Raw genomic sequence first — 15563 nt, 5'->3', positions numbered from 1 at the left:
CTTTCTCTTGTTAATCTAAAATGTAATTCTAAGTGGGTTTAATTTCCAAGTCAGACATTTAAAGTTTCCCCCTCCTTCCAAAACTCCCTGCCCAAACCAATATTTGTTCCATCTCCCCTCATTATAGTTTTGGTTTTTTTCTAGTTATTAACATAACCTTGCCTATTATTGGATCAAATTTCACCCCACCATAAGAAGCAAGTCCAGCAACACGAACATGTGCTTTCATTAATGGACTAGTGCAAGGTTAAATGTCTTTCTGATATGATCCTGAGACAGATACTGAAAAAAATCCAAATTTGCATGTGCTCATCTTCCAGTGTTAGTCCATTGGTTAATTTGTTATTTTTTATGTTTTAAGATCTATTCTTATATTAAAAGTCTATGTGTTTCCAGAATTGGGTTCTTAAAAGCGAATTAAGTCATAGTTGCTGAAACATACAAAGTGACACTGGAAAAATTTCTATTGGAATAGTCACTTACCATAGTAAATTTTGTTCCTTGAATGTACTGCCTCCAAAGAGGCCCCCCTTTGGGATTACTTTCCCTGCCATGAAGCAACAGAAACCACAGAAAATGTTAGATATTAAATGGACTATTCACATCTATTCCAATGTTCTGGAAGAAAACACAGAAAAATCTCCTACTTCTTAACTCCCTAAGCATTGTTACATTCCATAAACACCTGAGGCAAAAGTAAACCTGAGGAGCTGGTATAAATCTGCATACACAATTCACTTGAGAAAAAGTTCTTTTGATAAATAGCATCCTTTTCCTCCTTTATGACACTGCCTACACAGATCTAATAAGTAAAAGACTGGTAGAGACAATTCTGAGAACATGGACTGAGGCAGACTACTAGTTGTAGAGAGAGTTAACTGCTCCTGTCCAAATACTGTATCTAAAGTAATGCAAGAAGTCTTGCTTCCATGGGAACTTTTAAGTACACTAGTGTCCTGGTTTGGCCCAAACCAGGCCAATTAGTCTTAGAGAAACCAAGTCACTGCTAAATTCCTCACTGCTTACGAGTGAAGAGCCGAAGCGGGGTCGCACCTGCAGGGAGGAGCAGACAGGGCAGGTGACCCAAGATTGACCAACAAGGTATTCCATCCCATACATGTCATTCTCACTTTCCTATTTATCACTAACCCACTGCCTCCTGGAGGTGGGGCCCAGGAGGGAGGGGCCCTCCTGTCTCCCACTGATTGGTACCAGCTTTGCCAATTTTCCAGTTAAAAGCCTGCAGGTGTGATGGCAGGGGCGCTACTGCATTTTCCCCCTCTGCCTGTGCTGGGGGGAGCTACTGCATTTTCCCCTCTGCTTGTGCTGGGGGGAGCAACTCTGCCTGAGGAGGATTTCCAAGCTCTTGATCTTGGTTTTGTATATATTTGTATATATTTGATTATTTCTATTATTATTGTTATTATACTCTTTTTCATTATTATAGTTTATTAAAACTGTTTTAACTTTCCAACCCATAAGTCTCTCTCCCTTTTGCCTTTCCCTTTCCCTTCGGGTGGGGGGGGGGAAGGGTTAACAGAGAGCATCTGCCACAGGTTTAGTAGCTGGCCCAGCTTTAAACCCTGACAGATTTATTGGCACCCAACATGGGGCACGAGAGAAGCTCCAACAGGTTGTTCTGATAAGTTGAATCCTGGCTCTGGTGGGAGGAGACCCAGAGAGCTCAGCTGAGAGAATATCAGATTTCTTCCTTTGAGATTTACAAGGGGTTGGAAAGTTAAAACAGATAGTGAAGATGGTGATGTCATTTTTGAATGCTGTGTTATCTCATCTTTTTATGGAGTTTCTTTCACAATTGAGTATTGCAATGATGCCTTACCTGCCGTGGGCACTGTGTTATTGCTTGCTTCTTATGAATGTTTACATGCAGTTTAGCAGTGGGCGCTGGTCGAAATGTATTGTTTTGGTATGGGGTTTGATACTGATTTATGCTGTGATAAACTGGGCAGTTAATATTCCGATCTCTTATCTCTATGACACAATGATGGGCAGCTTTAATCGCGAATCAGTAGCAGCAACTTCATCTGCACGCTCCAGGCGTCCTTTAGCTGATTCTGTTAATGATCACACTTCCAGTTTTACTTCGGGAAATAGTACCTTCTCCTTTTCTGCCAAGCTGATTCCACTAGATTTTGCGAAATTAGGATGGTGCTGTCTAGGTGGTATGTTTTTATTTTTGGTTGTCCTGAATGTGTTCCTGATGTGGGATAAGATTAAATATCGGTGCAGGGACAGTTGTAGGTGTTATGCAGCCACCTCAGATCCTACAGTGTGTACTGCCGCTACGGCCACGAAACCCACTGAAACCTTGGCAGCCTGTACCACAGCTGCTACACCCCCCAAGATGGCCACTGTAGCTACTCAGACTCTCAGCACTCCCACGACAGCCACTGCATCTACTCAGACCCCAGCATCTATCGAATCTCTACCAATTGCTCCTGTAACCAGGAAGAAATACCAAAAGAAATCAGCTCGTGAAGAGAAGGATGATGACTCAGAGCCTTCTAAGGCAGAGCCATCATATGACCCAGGTGAGGGCCCTTCTCAGGCAGAGTTAGGGCCTGACACAGATGGGGGTTTCCTCGATTGTCCTTTTAAAGCAGACCCATCACAGAAGAAAGGTCCTTCTAAAGCAGAACTATCACAAGAGGAGGACTTGGACGTAGAGATAACCTACCACTCCTTATCCCTGAAGGACCTGAGAAATATAAGGAAAGACTTCAGCCGTTATGACGGTGAACCTATTATTACTTGGCTGCTCCAATGCTGGGATAATGGGGCAGACAGCATGCAATTAGATGGCAGAGAAGCCAGACAGTTGGGATCCCTGTCCAGAGATGGTGGTATTGATAAGGCGCTCGCAAGAAAGTCAAACACTGTCAGTCTCTGGAGGCGACTCTTGTCAGCTGTAAAGAGCAGGTATCCCTATAAAGATGATGTTATGAGTCACCTAAGCAAATGGACCACTATAGAAAAAGGTATTAACTACCTTAGAGAACTGGCTGTGCAAGAGATCATTTATAGACACCCACGGGACATTGTAGATCCTGTAGATCCTGATGAAGTGGAATGCAACCGATCCATGTTCCGGAAGGTTGTGAAGAATGCTCCACCGACATATACCCATACATTGTCAATATTAGTATGGGGAGAAGATGCTATGGCACGATCTAGTGTGGGCGAAATGGCTAACTGTATGCGACAGTATGAAGATAGTATTTCTTCCCCACTGCAGGCACGCATCTCGGCTGTGGAAAAACTGACTAAGGAAAACAAGGACTCATTTAAACAACTGTCAGACAAACTGTCCATGATCGAGAATAAACTTGACTCTCTACCTACACAGGCGCGTGTTGCAGCTGTTAAGAGAAAACGTTCTCCTACAGGACCAGCTCAAAGGAAACGGAACACATCACGAGGTATCCTGTGGTTTGCCCTGTGTGGTTATGGGGAGGACATGAGCAGATGGTATGGACAACCTACTAGTACCCTACAGGCACGAGTACGTGAGTTGCAAGCTAAAAGAAATACCAGAGAGAATTTTTCTAGGAGGATGGCTGCTCCAGTTACCAGTGAGCAGGACCCCAGTCAGGGGAGATGGGCCTCAAATCACTTTTTCCCAAGTGTGAATAGGAGAAATGAAGGTCCAGTCCCTGTGAGCAGCATGAATCCATTTCTTAATTAGGGGGGCCCTGCCTCCAGCCAGGTGGAGGAGAGGGACAACCGGATTTATTGGACTGTGTGGATTCGATGGCCTGGCACATCAAAACCACAAAGGTATCGAGCCTTGGTAGACACTGGTGCACAGTGCACCCTAATGCCATCGGATCATAAAGGGACAGAATCTATCAGTATTTCAGGAGTAACAGGAGGATCTCAAGTGTTATCTGTATTGGAGGCCGAAGTGAGCCTAACTAAAAATGAATGGAAAAAGCACCCCATTGTGACTGGCCCAGATGCTCCGTGCATCCTTGGCATAGACTACCTCAAGAGAGGGTATTTTAAGGACCCAAAAGGGTAGAGATGGGCCTTTGGTATTGCAGCTGTAGAGACTGAGGACATTAAACAGCTGTCTACCTTGCCTGGCCTCTCAGAAGATCCTTCTGTTGTGGGGTTGCTGAAGGTTGAAGAACAACAGGTGCCAATTGCTACTGCCACGGTGCACCGACGACAATATCGCACCAATCGAGACTCCCTGATCCCCATTCATAAACTGATTAGACAATTAGAAAATCAAGGAGTGATTAGCAAGACTCACTCACCCTTTAATAGTCCTACATGGCCAGTGCGAAAGTCTGATGGAGAATGGAGATTAACTGTGGACTATCGTGGCCTAAATGAAGTTACGCCACCTCTGAGTGCTGCTGTGCCAGACATGCTAGAACTTCAATACGAACTGGAGTCAACGGCAGCCAAGTGGTACGCCACTATAGACATTGCTAATGCATTTTTCTCTATTCCTTTGGCACCAAAGTGCAGGCCACAGTTTGCTTTTACCTGGAGAGGTATCCAGTATACCTGGAATCGACTGCCCCAGGGGTGGAAACACAGTCCTACTATTTGCCACGGACTGATCCAGACTGCACTAGAAAAGGGTGGAGCTCCAGAACATTTGCAATACATTGATGACATCATTGTGTGGGGTGATACAGCAGCAGAAGTTTTTGACAAAGGGGAGAAAATAATCCAAATTCTTCTGAAAGCTGGTTTTGCCATAAAAAGAAGCAAGGTCAAGGGACCTGCCCGGGAGATCCAGTTTTTAGGGATTAAATGGCAAGATGGGCGTCGCCAGATCCCGATAGAGGTGATCAACAAAATAACAGCTATGTCCCCACCTAATAACAAAAAGGAAACACAAGCCTTCTTAGGCGTTGTGGGTTTCTGGAGAATGCATATTCCAGATTACAGCCAGATTGTACGCCCTCTTTATCAAGTGACCAGAAAGAAGAATGATTTTCAGTGGGGCCCTGAACAACGACAGGCTTTTGAACAGATTAAACAAGAGATTGTGCATGCAGTAGCCCTTGGACCAGTCCGTACGGGACAAGATGTTAAAAATGTGCTCTACACCGCAGCTGGGGACAATGGTCCTACCTGGAGTCTCTGGCAGAAAGTACCGGGGGAGACTCGAGGTCGACCCCTAGGATTTTGGAGTCGAGGATACAAGGGCTCTGAGGCCAATTACACCCCAACTGAAAAAGAGATACTGGCAGCATATGAAGGAGTTAGAGCTGCTTCAGAGGTAATTGGTACTGAAGCACAACTTCTCCTGGCACCTCGATTACCAGTACTAGGCTGGATGTTCAAGGGTAAGGTTCCCACTACCCATCATGCAACTGATGCGACGTGGAGTAAATGGATTGCATTAATTACACAGAGGGCTCGAATAGGAAACCCTAATCGCCCAGGAATCTTAGAAGTGATCATGGACTGGCCAGAAGGCAAAGACTTCGGAATGCCACCAGAAAAGGAGGTGACACGCGCTGAAGAAGCTCCACCATATAATGAATTACCAGAGGATGAGAAGCAGTATGCCCTGTTCACCGATGGATCCTGCCGTCTTGTAGGAAAGCATCGGAAGTGGAAAGCTGCTGTATGGAGTCCCATATGACGAGTCACAGAAGCCACAGAAGGTCAAGGTGAATCAAGTCAATTTGCAGAAGTAAAAGCCATCCAGCTGGCTTTAGGCATTGCTGAATGAGAAAAGTGGCCAAGGCTGTATCTTTATACTGACTCATGGATGGTAGCAAATGCCTTGTGGGGGTGGTTAAAGCAGTGGAAGCAAAGCAACTGGCAGCGCAAAGGGAAACCTATTTGGGCTGCTAAATTGTGGCAAGATATTGCTGCTCGGCTAGAGAAACTAGTCGTGAAGGCACGTCATGTAGATGCTCACGTACCTAAAAGTCGGGCAACTGAGGAACATCGAAACAACCAACAAGCGGATCAGGCTGCTAAAGTGTTCCAAATAGATTTGGACTGGGAACACAAAGGTGAACTATTTTTAGCTCGGTGGGCTCATGACACTTCAGGTCATCAAGGGAGACATGCAACATACAGATGGGCTCGTGACCGAGGGGTGGACTTAACCATGGACTCTATTGCACAGGTTATCCATGATTGTGAAACATGCGCCGCAATTAAGCAAGCCAAACGCTTAAAACCTTTGTGGTACGGAGGGCGGTGGTTGAAATATAAATATGGGGAGGCCTGGCAAATTGACTATATCACACTCCCTCAAACCCGCCAGGGTAAACGCTATGTGCTTACCATGGTGGAGGCAACCACCGGATGGTTGGAAGCATACTCTGTGCCCCATGCCACTGCCCGGAACACTATTCTGGGCCTTGAAAAGCAAATCTTGTGGCGACACGGCACGCCAGAGAGAATTGAGTCGGACAATGGGACTCATTTCAAAAACAGTCTCATAGACAACTGGGCCAAAGAGCATGGCATCGAATGGGTATATCACATCCCCTATCATGCACCAGCCTCTGGGAAAATTGAACGGTATAATGGGCTGTTAAAAACTACCCTGAAAGCAATGGGGGGTGGAACCTTTAAAAACTGGGATGAACATCTGGCACAAGCTACCTGGTTAGTTAACACCAGGGGATCTATCAATCAAGCTGGCCCTGCTCAGTCAGACCTTTTACATACAGTAGAAGGAGATAAAGTCCCTGTGGTGCATGAAAGGAATCTATTGGGAAAAACTGTCTGGATTCTTCCTGTAACGGGCAAAGGTAAACCCATTCGTGGGATTGCTTTTGCTCAGGGACCTGGATGTACTTGGTGGGTGACGTTGCAAGATGGTGAAGTCCGATGTGTCCCCGAAGGTGATCTGATTCTGGGTGAGACTACTTAATTCTGAACTGTATGTTGTTGCTGCATAAGTGTCTTTCAGGTTAAGACAGTGGTGATGAGACCGGAGCTAGCTTCATCAAGTGGCGTCCAGTAACCTCGTCGAGACTGACATTTTGAACCTGCAACCCGTGGGCACGAACCATGACAAAAGAGAGACTGCTAGCCAGAGAGACTGCTGAGAGACTGCTAGCCAGATGGAAACCCACAATCCTGAACCAAATGAACTTAATGAACTTTTTGTGTAGAGATGAATCATAAACTAGTGATATGTATATATATATTTGAAAATGAAAAGGTAGTGGTGATCTGAGTATGACGTGAATGGTATGGAATAAGGGGTGGAATGTCCTGGTTTGGCCCAAACCAGGCCAATTAGTCTTAGAGAAACCAAGGTCACTGCTAAATTCCTCACTGCTTATGAGTGAAGAGCCGAAGGGGGGTCGCACCTGCAGGGAGGAGCAGACAGGGCAGGTGACCCAAGATTGACCAACGAGGTATTCCATCCCATACATGTCATTCTCACTTTCCTATTTATCACTAACCCACTGCCTCCTGGAGGTGGGGCCCAGGAGGGAGGGGCCCTCCTGTCTCCCACTGATTGGTACCAGCTTTGCCAATTTTCCAGTTAAAAGCCTGCAGGTGTGATGGCAGGGGAGCTACTGCATTTTCCCCTCTGCCCGTGCTGGGGAGAGCTACTGCATTTTCCCCTCTGCTTGTGCTGGGGGGAGCAACTCTGCCTGAGGAGGATTTCCAAGCTCTCGATCTTGGTTTTGTATATATTTGTATACATTTGATTATTTTCTATTATTATTGTTATTATACTCTTTTTCATTATTATAGTTTATTAAAACTGTTTTAACTTTCCAACCCATAAGTCTCTCTCCCTTTTGCCTTTCCCTTTCCCTTCGGGTGGGGGGGGGAGGGTTAACAGAGAGCATCTGCCACAGGTTTAGTAGCTGGCCCAGCTTTAAACCGTGACAACTAGCTACCACAATGAAGATGTCATAAACTACTTCTACATTGAAACGGTCTAAATCTTAGCTTTTTACCTAACCTGACTGAAAAGTTACCTTAAAAAAAGGCTTTTGTGTAGTCAAGCAAATGATTCAGAACTTGTCCAAAAGCTTACACCAAGACAACTTTTGAAAATGGTCAATACTATTATAGTTAAGAATACAGGAGAGAAGGGAGGGCATTTTAAGACTGATCACCCTTATAAAAATACACAGACAACTGCAGTTTTGAGAGTTCCTTTTAGATTCTGTAACTACAAGAGGAATATTTAGTGTAGGAGAATGAGAAAGGTACCACTGAGTCCCTCCAAAGAGATGTGTGACCTTTTGGGTGTCAGGAGTTTGACCCTAGGAATGTATGTCTTACTTATTATTTGAGCATGCAACTCCATGAAATCTTTTTGTATGCTATTTTGTCATGAATAAAAAAAGGACAGACTTTAATAATTCACACAAAAAATTAAAGACGGGATTAAGAATAAACCAAATATTTTTAAGCTATCAAAGGAGAAACATGAATCTAGTTTGGCCCCTTCCCCCAAAATGTGGCATAACTCATGAAAAGAATGGGATTTAACTTTTGGCTCTTCAGTTTCTTTCTACTTCACTTGTAGCTTGGCCGAACATTGTTGTCTACTGTGTCACCTACTAACACTTTCTTTTTTCTTTTCTTCTGTTTTCCACAGAAATTGAATAGTTGTTCTTCAGACTGGGGCTTGATTCTGTTGTCAACAGATAGGTGTCTAATGACATTTCAGATGTTCTTTAATATCCCACTTGGCTGCAGGTCCAAAGTCTCTCGTAAGTCATGACATATCTGCTATCCCGTGTAGGTACTTTGGCTACTTTGGGACACCTCAAATAATACTAGAGGCCTCCTTGCAGGCAACTGTGTCATGCCCTTGCTGTCAAACAACTATTTTCAGAGACACTCATTGCAAACTGTTGTTAATGATACAACCTTTGCTAGGAAAAGGGATGAGATTGCTGTGGATATACAGGAAATAAAGATTTTTAAAGGTTAAAAAAAGCCAAAAGCATGACAGAGAATCCCATGCCAAACCACCAGGTAAAGTCTATGTAGAAACAGAATCTACCACCTTCACTTTCTGGAGCATTTTACAAATCCATGACTTCTTTACATCATAAAGGTTCTATCCAGGAAAGCTTATCAAAAAGTTTCCTTTGTGGATTCATAAAGAAAAAACTTAAAGTCACAACTGGCTCTGAAAGTACTTGCACCTAATCTGAACAGCTGTAAGCAAATACTCCAGATATCCTACATCCAAGGAATGCTTATCATGCTCACACAACTACCATTACCATCCAAGCGTGTTTTTCTATAAAACTCCAATCAAACTCAGGCACAGAAAAATGACCCACGTGCTCTGGCCTTTGAGAGCTCCATCATCTCTGAGCTCATAGGGTCAAAACTAAAAAAAAAAAGATACAATTATCTCACTAAATGCGTTCCTCAGATGTATGAAATACAATTTCTAGGATGGAATTCTAAGCCTCTAAAGAATTCTGATATGCAAAGTGGTATTAAAGCTTCCCTAACAGATCTGCTAAAGCTTTGAGTTTCCACTCCCCTCTCCCTGAACATGCTACCACTATAATATTCTAACTTCCAGCTGAACGTTGTGATGGTGTTAAAGAGGAGCTGTGAAAAATCTTACTGTGCATTTCAGCTTCTGAAACAGCTACTGGTGGACAAAACTTACAGAGCGCTCTGCTACTCTGGATTGTGCCCAGACTGAAAATTCACCTCCTTTTACTTTTTTACAGTAGGTGAATACACAGGCAACAGAAGTTTTCTTTGTCTCTCTTCTCTGGACCCTAAGTTTGAATGAATGAAATCAACCTTTGACTGAGTCTTTAACAAACTATAAAGACATGTTTAAAGTTTAGAAAGTGAATGCGGGAGATTCAAATTCTGTCATGTCTCAGTATGACTTATCTAATTACACAATTTAACAATCTCTGAAGATCATTTCTATGGCAAGTCAAAAACTAGAATAATGTAACAGCATCAAATGACTGCATGTTTTAATAATACATAGCAGGTCCTAAAAACTAACTTCAAGTGGGTGCAAGTGCTAACTGGTAAAACATATAGGCTCTTCCACTATATTTTCCAAAAACCTTCAAATAAACCTAAGTACCATTTTGTTTTTAAAAATGACTGGAAAGACATATTTTTTTAAACAAACAAACAAACAAATTACCTGGCAAGGCTTCTTCATTTTAATTGCTATAACGTGGTATCTGTAACAGCAGAGTTCACACGTCCATGACCCTCTTTCACTTATCCACTTTAACAGGCAAAGCTGATGTGTGTATCGTACCGACCCATCACAGCGGCAAGGATGTAACAATTCACCCTGAAAAGGCAACACAGAAACATTAATTTTAAAGGAATCTTTTATGTACATGTATACTCAATCCCAAAATATTTACAAGTCTGTAACAACGAACTGGTCTCAATTTCAATACAGAAAAAGCATGTATTTTTGGCTATAAATATACTCAAAAATTAAACTGTCTTAAAAACATCTAGGTGCTTCTAATGAGACAAAGCCAGATAACTGTCTATGCACGTATATGCACATATGTGAATCAAGTGAAATATTACTGTGCATCAAACAACAGTAGCATTAGCCCTTTCAAATACCTCAAAGAGTACCGAAAGTGGTCAGATGCATTTCTCCAACAGTTATTTGCAGTCATCACTAGGAAAGACACGGGTGACGTCACAGAGAACCGTGCTCCTGAAGCAGGTTCTGCGCTGTTCAGCTGGCCAGCTGTCAGGCAGGACCTCAAATAATGTAACTAAAAACTACCCCGGCAGTTCACATATTTCTATATTATATAAATCAGCTATTCTCTTCTTTCCTTGAAAAGATTTTTTTTTTTTTTAGCTAAACTACAAGGCAAGCTATAAAATGCTGGTTACGGATCCATTGCTGATACTGTGGCCAGTAACGTAATGTCAGAGAAGATCCTTGGAGGTCAACATTATCTGTAAGCTAACACTCTCATTTTAAAGTCTAATAGAAACCCGAGAAATTCGTATTGTTTAAAGGCCCTCAGGGGAGAGCCAGCGAGCGTGATGGCAAGACGTACAGGGTGCAAGCCAGCCATACCAAGCCTGATTTTCCCTGAAGCTCTGCGCCGACTCAGAATTGCCCCAAGCGTTTGTCACGACCGCCTCGTACAGCAGCGGAGGCTCGCTACACCCATTCCGCCGCCGACACACAGGAGGGCTATTCCTGCCAGGGCGCCGGCCGCCGCTCAGCGGGCAGCTCTGCGAGGGGACGCCGGGCCGCCCGCGGCAGCAGGCAGCAGCGCTCGGACACTTCTCCGCCCCGCCGCCGGGCAGCCGGGGGAGAGCGGGCGGGGGCCGGGCGGGAGCGGCGGCGGAGCCGGGCCGGCGGTGCCGAGCCCTGTCCCTGGTGCTGATCGCCCCCCCCCACCCCCCGCCCCCCGCCGCTGCCGCCTCCGGGAGTGGGGGCTGGGTGGGTGAGTGGGTGTGTGAGAGGGTCGATCCGTCCGCGCTGAGCCGCCCGCCCCGCTCTCCTCACCTGCTCGGGGCCCTGGAAGCAGATCTTGCAGATGGGGCCGGCTCCGCCGGGGTGGCTGCCGCTGCCGCTCTCGCTGCTGCACACCGAGCGGGTCTCGGGCTTGTTGCCGGCGGCGGCCCCCGCCTCTGCGCGGCCGCCCCTCCGGCCCTCGCCGGCGCTGGGACCGCCGCTCTCTCCCTCCTCTGGGGTGTCCCCGCTCGCCTCCCCCGCTCCGGCCGGCAGCTCCAGCGGGGCGGCGGGGTCTCGCTGCGGCTCCCCGGGAGGGAGGACGACGCTCCCGCCGGCGCAGCTCATGCCCGCGCCGAGCCGGGGCACCCGCTCACTCGGGGCAGGGACGGCGCGAAGGGACGGATGGCGGCGGGGGCGGGGAGAGAGCGGCGGGAGCGCCCTTCTCGCGGCCAGCGGCGGGAAAGGTGAACGGGGGCGGCCGCCTCCCTCCCTCCGCCGCGCTCCGCCAGCCGGGTCCGGAGACGCGCCGGCGGCGTCTGCGTGTGGGTGAGCGGGAGCGTGTACGCGTGGGTGAGCGCGCGTGGGACCGCGTGCGCGTGTGCCGGGGTCTGGAGGCGGGGAGGAGGGGCGGGGGGGGGGGGGAGGGAGCGGCAGGACCGGCACGCGCCGGGTCGGGTGCCGCCGCCAGCAGCCGCCCCCGAACGCCCGGCAGAGCGCGAGCTCGGGACCGTTACTCGGCGCGAGCCGCGGCGGGTGCGGATGGGGGGCGGTGGCCGCGCGAGTCAGTCACCGCAACCGCCGCGGGCCCGCAGCCGCCCAGGCGCCTCCCTCGCACCGGCGCCGTCAGCCCCGCTCCGAGCCGGCGGGGAAACCGCTACCCTCGGCAGCGCCCGGGCGCCTGCCCGGCCGGGAGAAAACCCTTCCCCTCGCCCGGACGCCAGAGTCGCACCTGCCCTCCCGCTCGCTCCCTGCGTCCCTGCCCTCAGCACCGGCTGCCCCCACACCCCAACGGCCGCGTCCCGCCGCCGCCACCGCGGCACCCCCCGCCCCATGGGAACGGCTTGCATTGCGCACTGTCCGTCCGTTCACGGGAGCGTCGCCGTCCTCGTGTCCCCCCTCGGCCTTGGGTCTGGCCCCAGCCGTGAACTGTCGCAGGGTGTTTTCCTCTCCTCGCCTGCACACAAGCCCTGATCCCGCTGCCGGTCACGGCACCCCAGTGCTCACAGGGCTCCTCAGCCCTGGCACCCCAGGGGAGGACCTGACCCTTTAAGGGACGCTTACAGATCTTTTTACTTTATTGGATTTTTCTTTGCAAAAGATTGCACTTCTAAGAGCTCAAGAGAACAAATATTCAACAGTTGTTCTTTGGGTGTGAAACAGTAGTCCTCCTAGTCTTGTGTGGCTGGCTTGCTTTTTTTTTTTTCCAAATTCATTACATCACCTCACTTACAAAATTAAATCTGCTAAAAGCATCATGATCAAATACATTCTAAAAAAAACCCTACAGTGGTTAGAAATCCTTTAAAGTTTGGCTGGGGCTGCTGAAGGAAAGTATGTGTGAATTTCAGCATCAAGTATAACACCAGCACACATTTCATCTCGTGAAAACGACAGCAACTGTCTGCACAGAGAAAGAGAAAGAAAAAAAGCCTCAAAAAACAATTGTGAAGCCATATGCTCTTCCATAGCCACGTTTAGAATCAAAGTGTGATGAAATCACCCATCATCTTCATTGGCTGCTTCACAGGTAGTCTCAAGATGAGGATGTACCTGGATGAGCTCAGCCACTGCCTTCACCAGACGTGTTTTGATAGTAGTGGCTTTCTTGGTGCAGGCATTTTATTAGAAGACCAAAGCAGCATGCAGAACCAACCCAGCACTCCTCGGCCCATGATCACGCAGCTGTCAAGATCTCTGGAGAGGCTTGCTGAGTATACACCAAACACCTGGCTCGACCTTTCGGCTTGTCTGGAGACCAGATCAGGCAATCTGCTCTCTGCAGAAAAGCAGCAGCCCCGTATTGGAAGGGAGTAACATTCAAACTACTTGGGGCAAGGCGCGGTTAAAGCCCTTTCAGTCCTCCCACAGTCTGCATCTGTTATGGAGGCCATGCAACAGATACATTAGGGACAAAGAACAACACTGCTGTTTACAGCATTGCTCTAAAAAAGTGCATCTTCAGAGATTGTCTTCCTATAGTGGAATGAGAGGTATTATCATACCTTTTCTCATCATCCACTAGTGCCCATTCTGATGAAAAACTTTGTTGTGATGGCTCTGCATTAGCTAAGGCAGCGCTGGCTGTTTAGCTTGGCGTTAGGGCGAGGTGCTCCAGCCCTAAAATTATTTTTGCTCACAAGGTGGGTGTTAAGTAGGTAAGTAACATAGATTCGTCCAGATTTGGTAATGTAAAACAAAAACCGTCACATTGACAGTGACATTTCGATGAACTACAGATGCTGTGGAGTTAAGAAATTCTCCCACATATGAGTTTTTTCATAGCTAAGTAATACCTGAAGGGGTTGCCAGAGAGACTAAACAGAATGGGAGACAGAATTAATCAGACTAATTATAAGGAAAGAAGGAGCAATCACAAAAAATGAAAAAAAAACAGGAAATGTCAGAACAGATGAGTCCAAAATACTGTCTAGAGGAGAACTAAAGCAGAACCAGAAGGAAAAGACAGTGGAACTAAAGCAGTGAAGTGAGAAATGAATGCTGAAAAGTTACTCACCTGCATCAGAGGAATACGGCATGCCTGTGCTGTTTGCTGTCTGGGGGGGTTGTGCCATTTTTCTTTCTCATCCTTTTGTTTGTCAGCAGAGATTCACTAAATAGCACGGCTTTTGTAAAGGATGTAAAGAGAAGATAAAAATGTCAACACAGAAATGGAATGACTTCTTAATGTCAGGAAAAGAAAGAAAGATGTGACTACAGAGAATAATAGAGTGTGTTAAGGTCAATCTTTTCTACTTAAATTTGCCCAAAATAAATGTATAACATGACTCTTAAAAGGGAACACATCTAATACGAATTAGAAGAATGTTTCTTTCACACATATGTAATTAATTTGGAGAGCTGATTGCCAGTGCAATGTCCACCATTAAAATCCATGGTAGACATGAGTTTTTTAATATCACCTGTTTGCACGTCTACCAACGGCTACCAGCACGCTAGCTAAAATCAGATTGCAAAGGCTGATGACCCCCACGTTTCAGAGTGCGTTGGAGTTGTTGGGCGGGTGGGAGGAGATGCCGGCAAAAGAGACGAAGAGGTGGAGAACGTTATGTAACCCAGTCTCCGACCCAAGGAGCGCTCAGCCTTCTGCTGAGCGAGAGAGGGGGACAGGAGCCAAAATCAAAGACTGAAACAGAAAGAAGAAAAATTTAAAGCAGGAGAGGATATTCTGCTTTGTAACAGCAGTAGTGTAGGTGGTTGGGAGAAGGAAAAAAAGAAAAGATGAAAACAGGAAGAATTAATTTGTGATTAAGGCAGTGAACTGAGGCTCATGGGATTTATGTGCAGGCACAGTTTTGCTACACTCTCCTTGAACAACCTTGGGCAAGTGACCTCAAGTGGGTTGAACATGGGCATCCAGTTACCGAAATACAGGCAGCTGGCCGTACTGCCAGCCGGGTGTCCAACAGCCTCCGGAGGGCCGTGGCTGTCGCAGCCGCCGTCTCTTTTGGGAACAGTGGGACATTCAAGCTTGCACTAGCCTCCCAGGTGCAGGCACATCTCCCTTAGTCTCCCTCTGTCTTGTTCTCTACATCAAACTGAAACAATGATGTTTGCTCTCTCTCTTCTTATTCCTGCCTCTTCCATTAGAATCTGCAATATTTTACTGGCAGATTCAGGCCGTATTTGTATAGTCTTGATCTTGGCTGAGGTACCTAGGCATTATAACAAGACAAATAATAAGAAACAGTGATACAGATAAAAATAACACCTAGGTAATAAGACTGTGGGACAGTGAAATGAATTGCATTTTCAGCAGGCAATGGAAAAGGCCAGAGAAGTACAACCCCTGAGGGAATGGAAGTTGTCTCTCCTCCATTTTCCTCTCCGTCATGCTCCAGGGACATTTTTTTTCCCACTAGGCCAGCTCAGCACTGTGCAATTTTTTCCTCCAAAT

General features: G+C 46.7%; 1 protein-coding gene across 1 annotated transcript in view; it reads right to left on the bottom strand.

The window, feature by feature from the left end:
- Positions 1 to 11773, bottom strand: part of MARCHF11 (membrane associated ring-CH-type finger 11) — a 38673-nt gene extending 26900 nt beyond the window's left edge. Inside the window, exons 1-2 of the mRNA XM_068397023.1 lie at positions 11480 to 11773; positions 10124 to 10279 (exon numbers count right to left, since the gene is read on the bottom strand). Coding sequence (XP_068253124.1) covers positions 10124 to 10279; positions 11480 to 11773 — 450 coding nt within the window. The remainder of the gene's footprint in view (positions 1 to 10123; positions 10280 to 11479) is intronic.
- Between the last annotated feature and the right edge of the window lie 3790 nt (positions 11774 to 15563).

The sequence above is a fragment of the Nyctibius grandis genome, chromosome 3 (genome assembly GCF_013368605.1).
Source record: "Nyctibius grandis isolate bNycGra1 chromosome 3, bNycGra1.pri, whole genome shotgun sequence".
In the NCBI taxonomy this organism is placed as follows: domain Eukaryota; kingdom Metazoa; phylum Chordata; class Aves; order Nyctibiiformes; family Nyctibiidae; genus Nyctibius; species Nyctibius grandis.
Note: the sequence above shows the minus strand (reverse complement) of the source record. Positions and strands in the feature narration are given on the sequence as shown.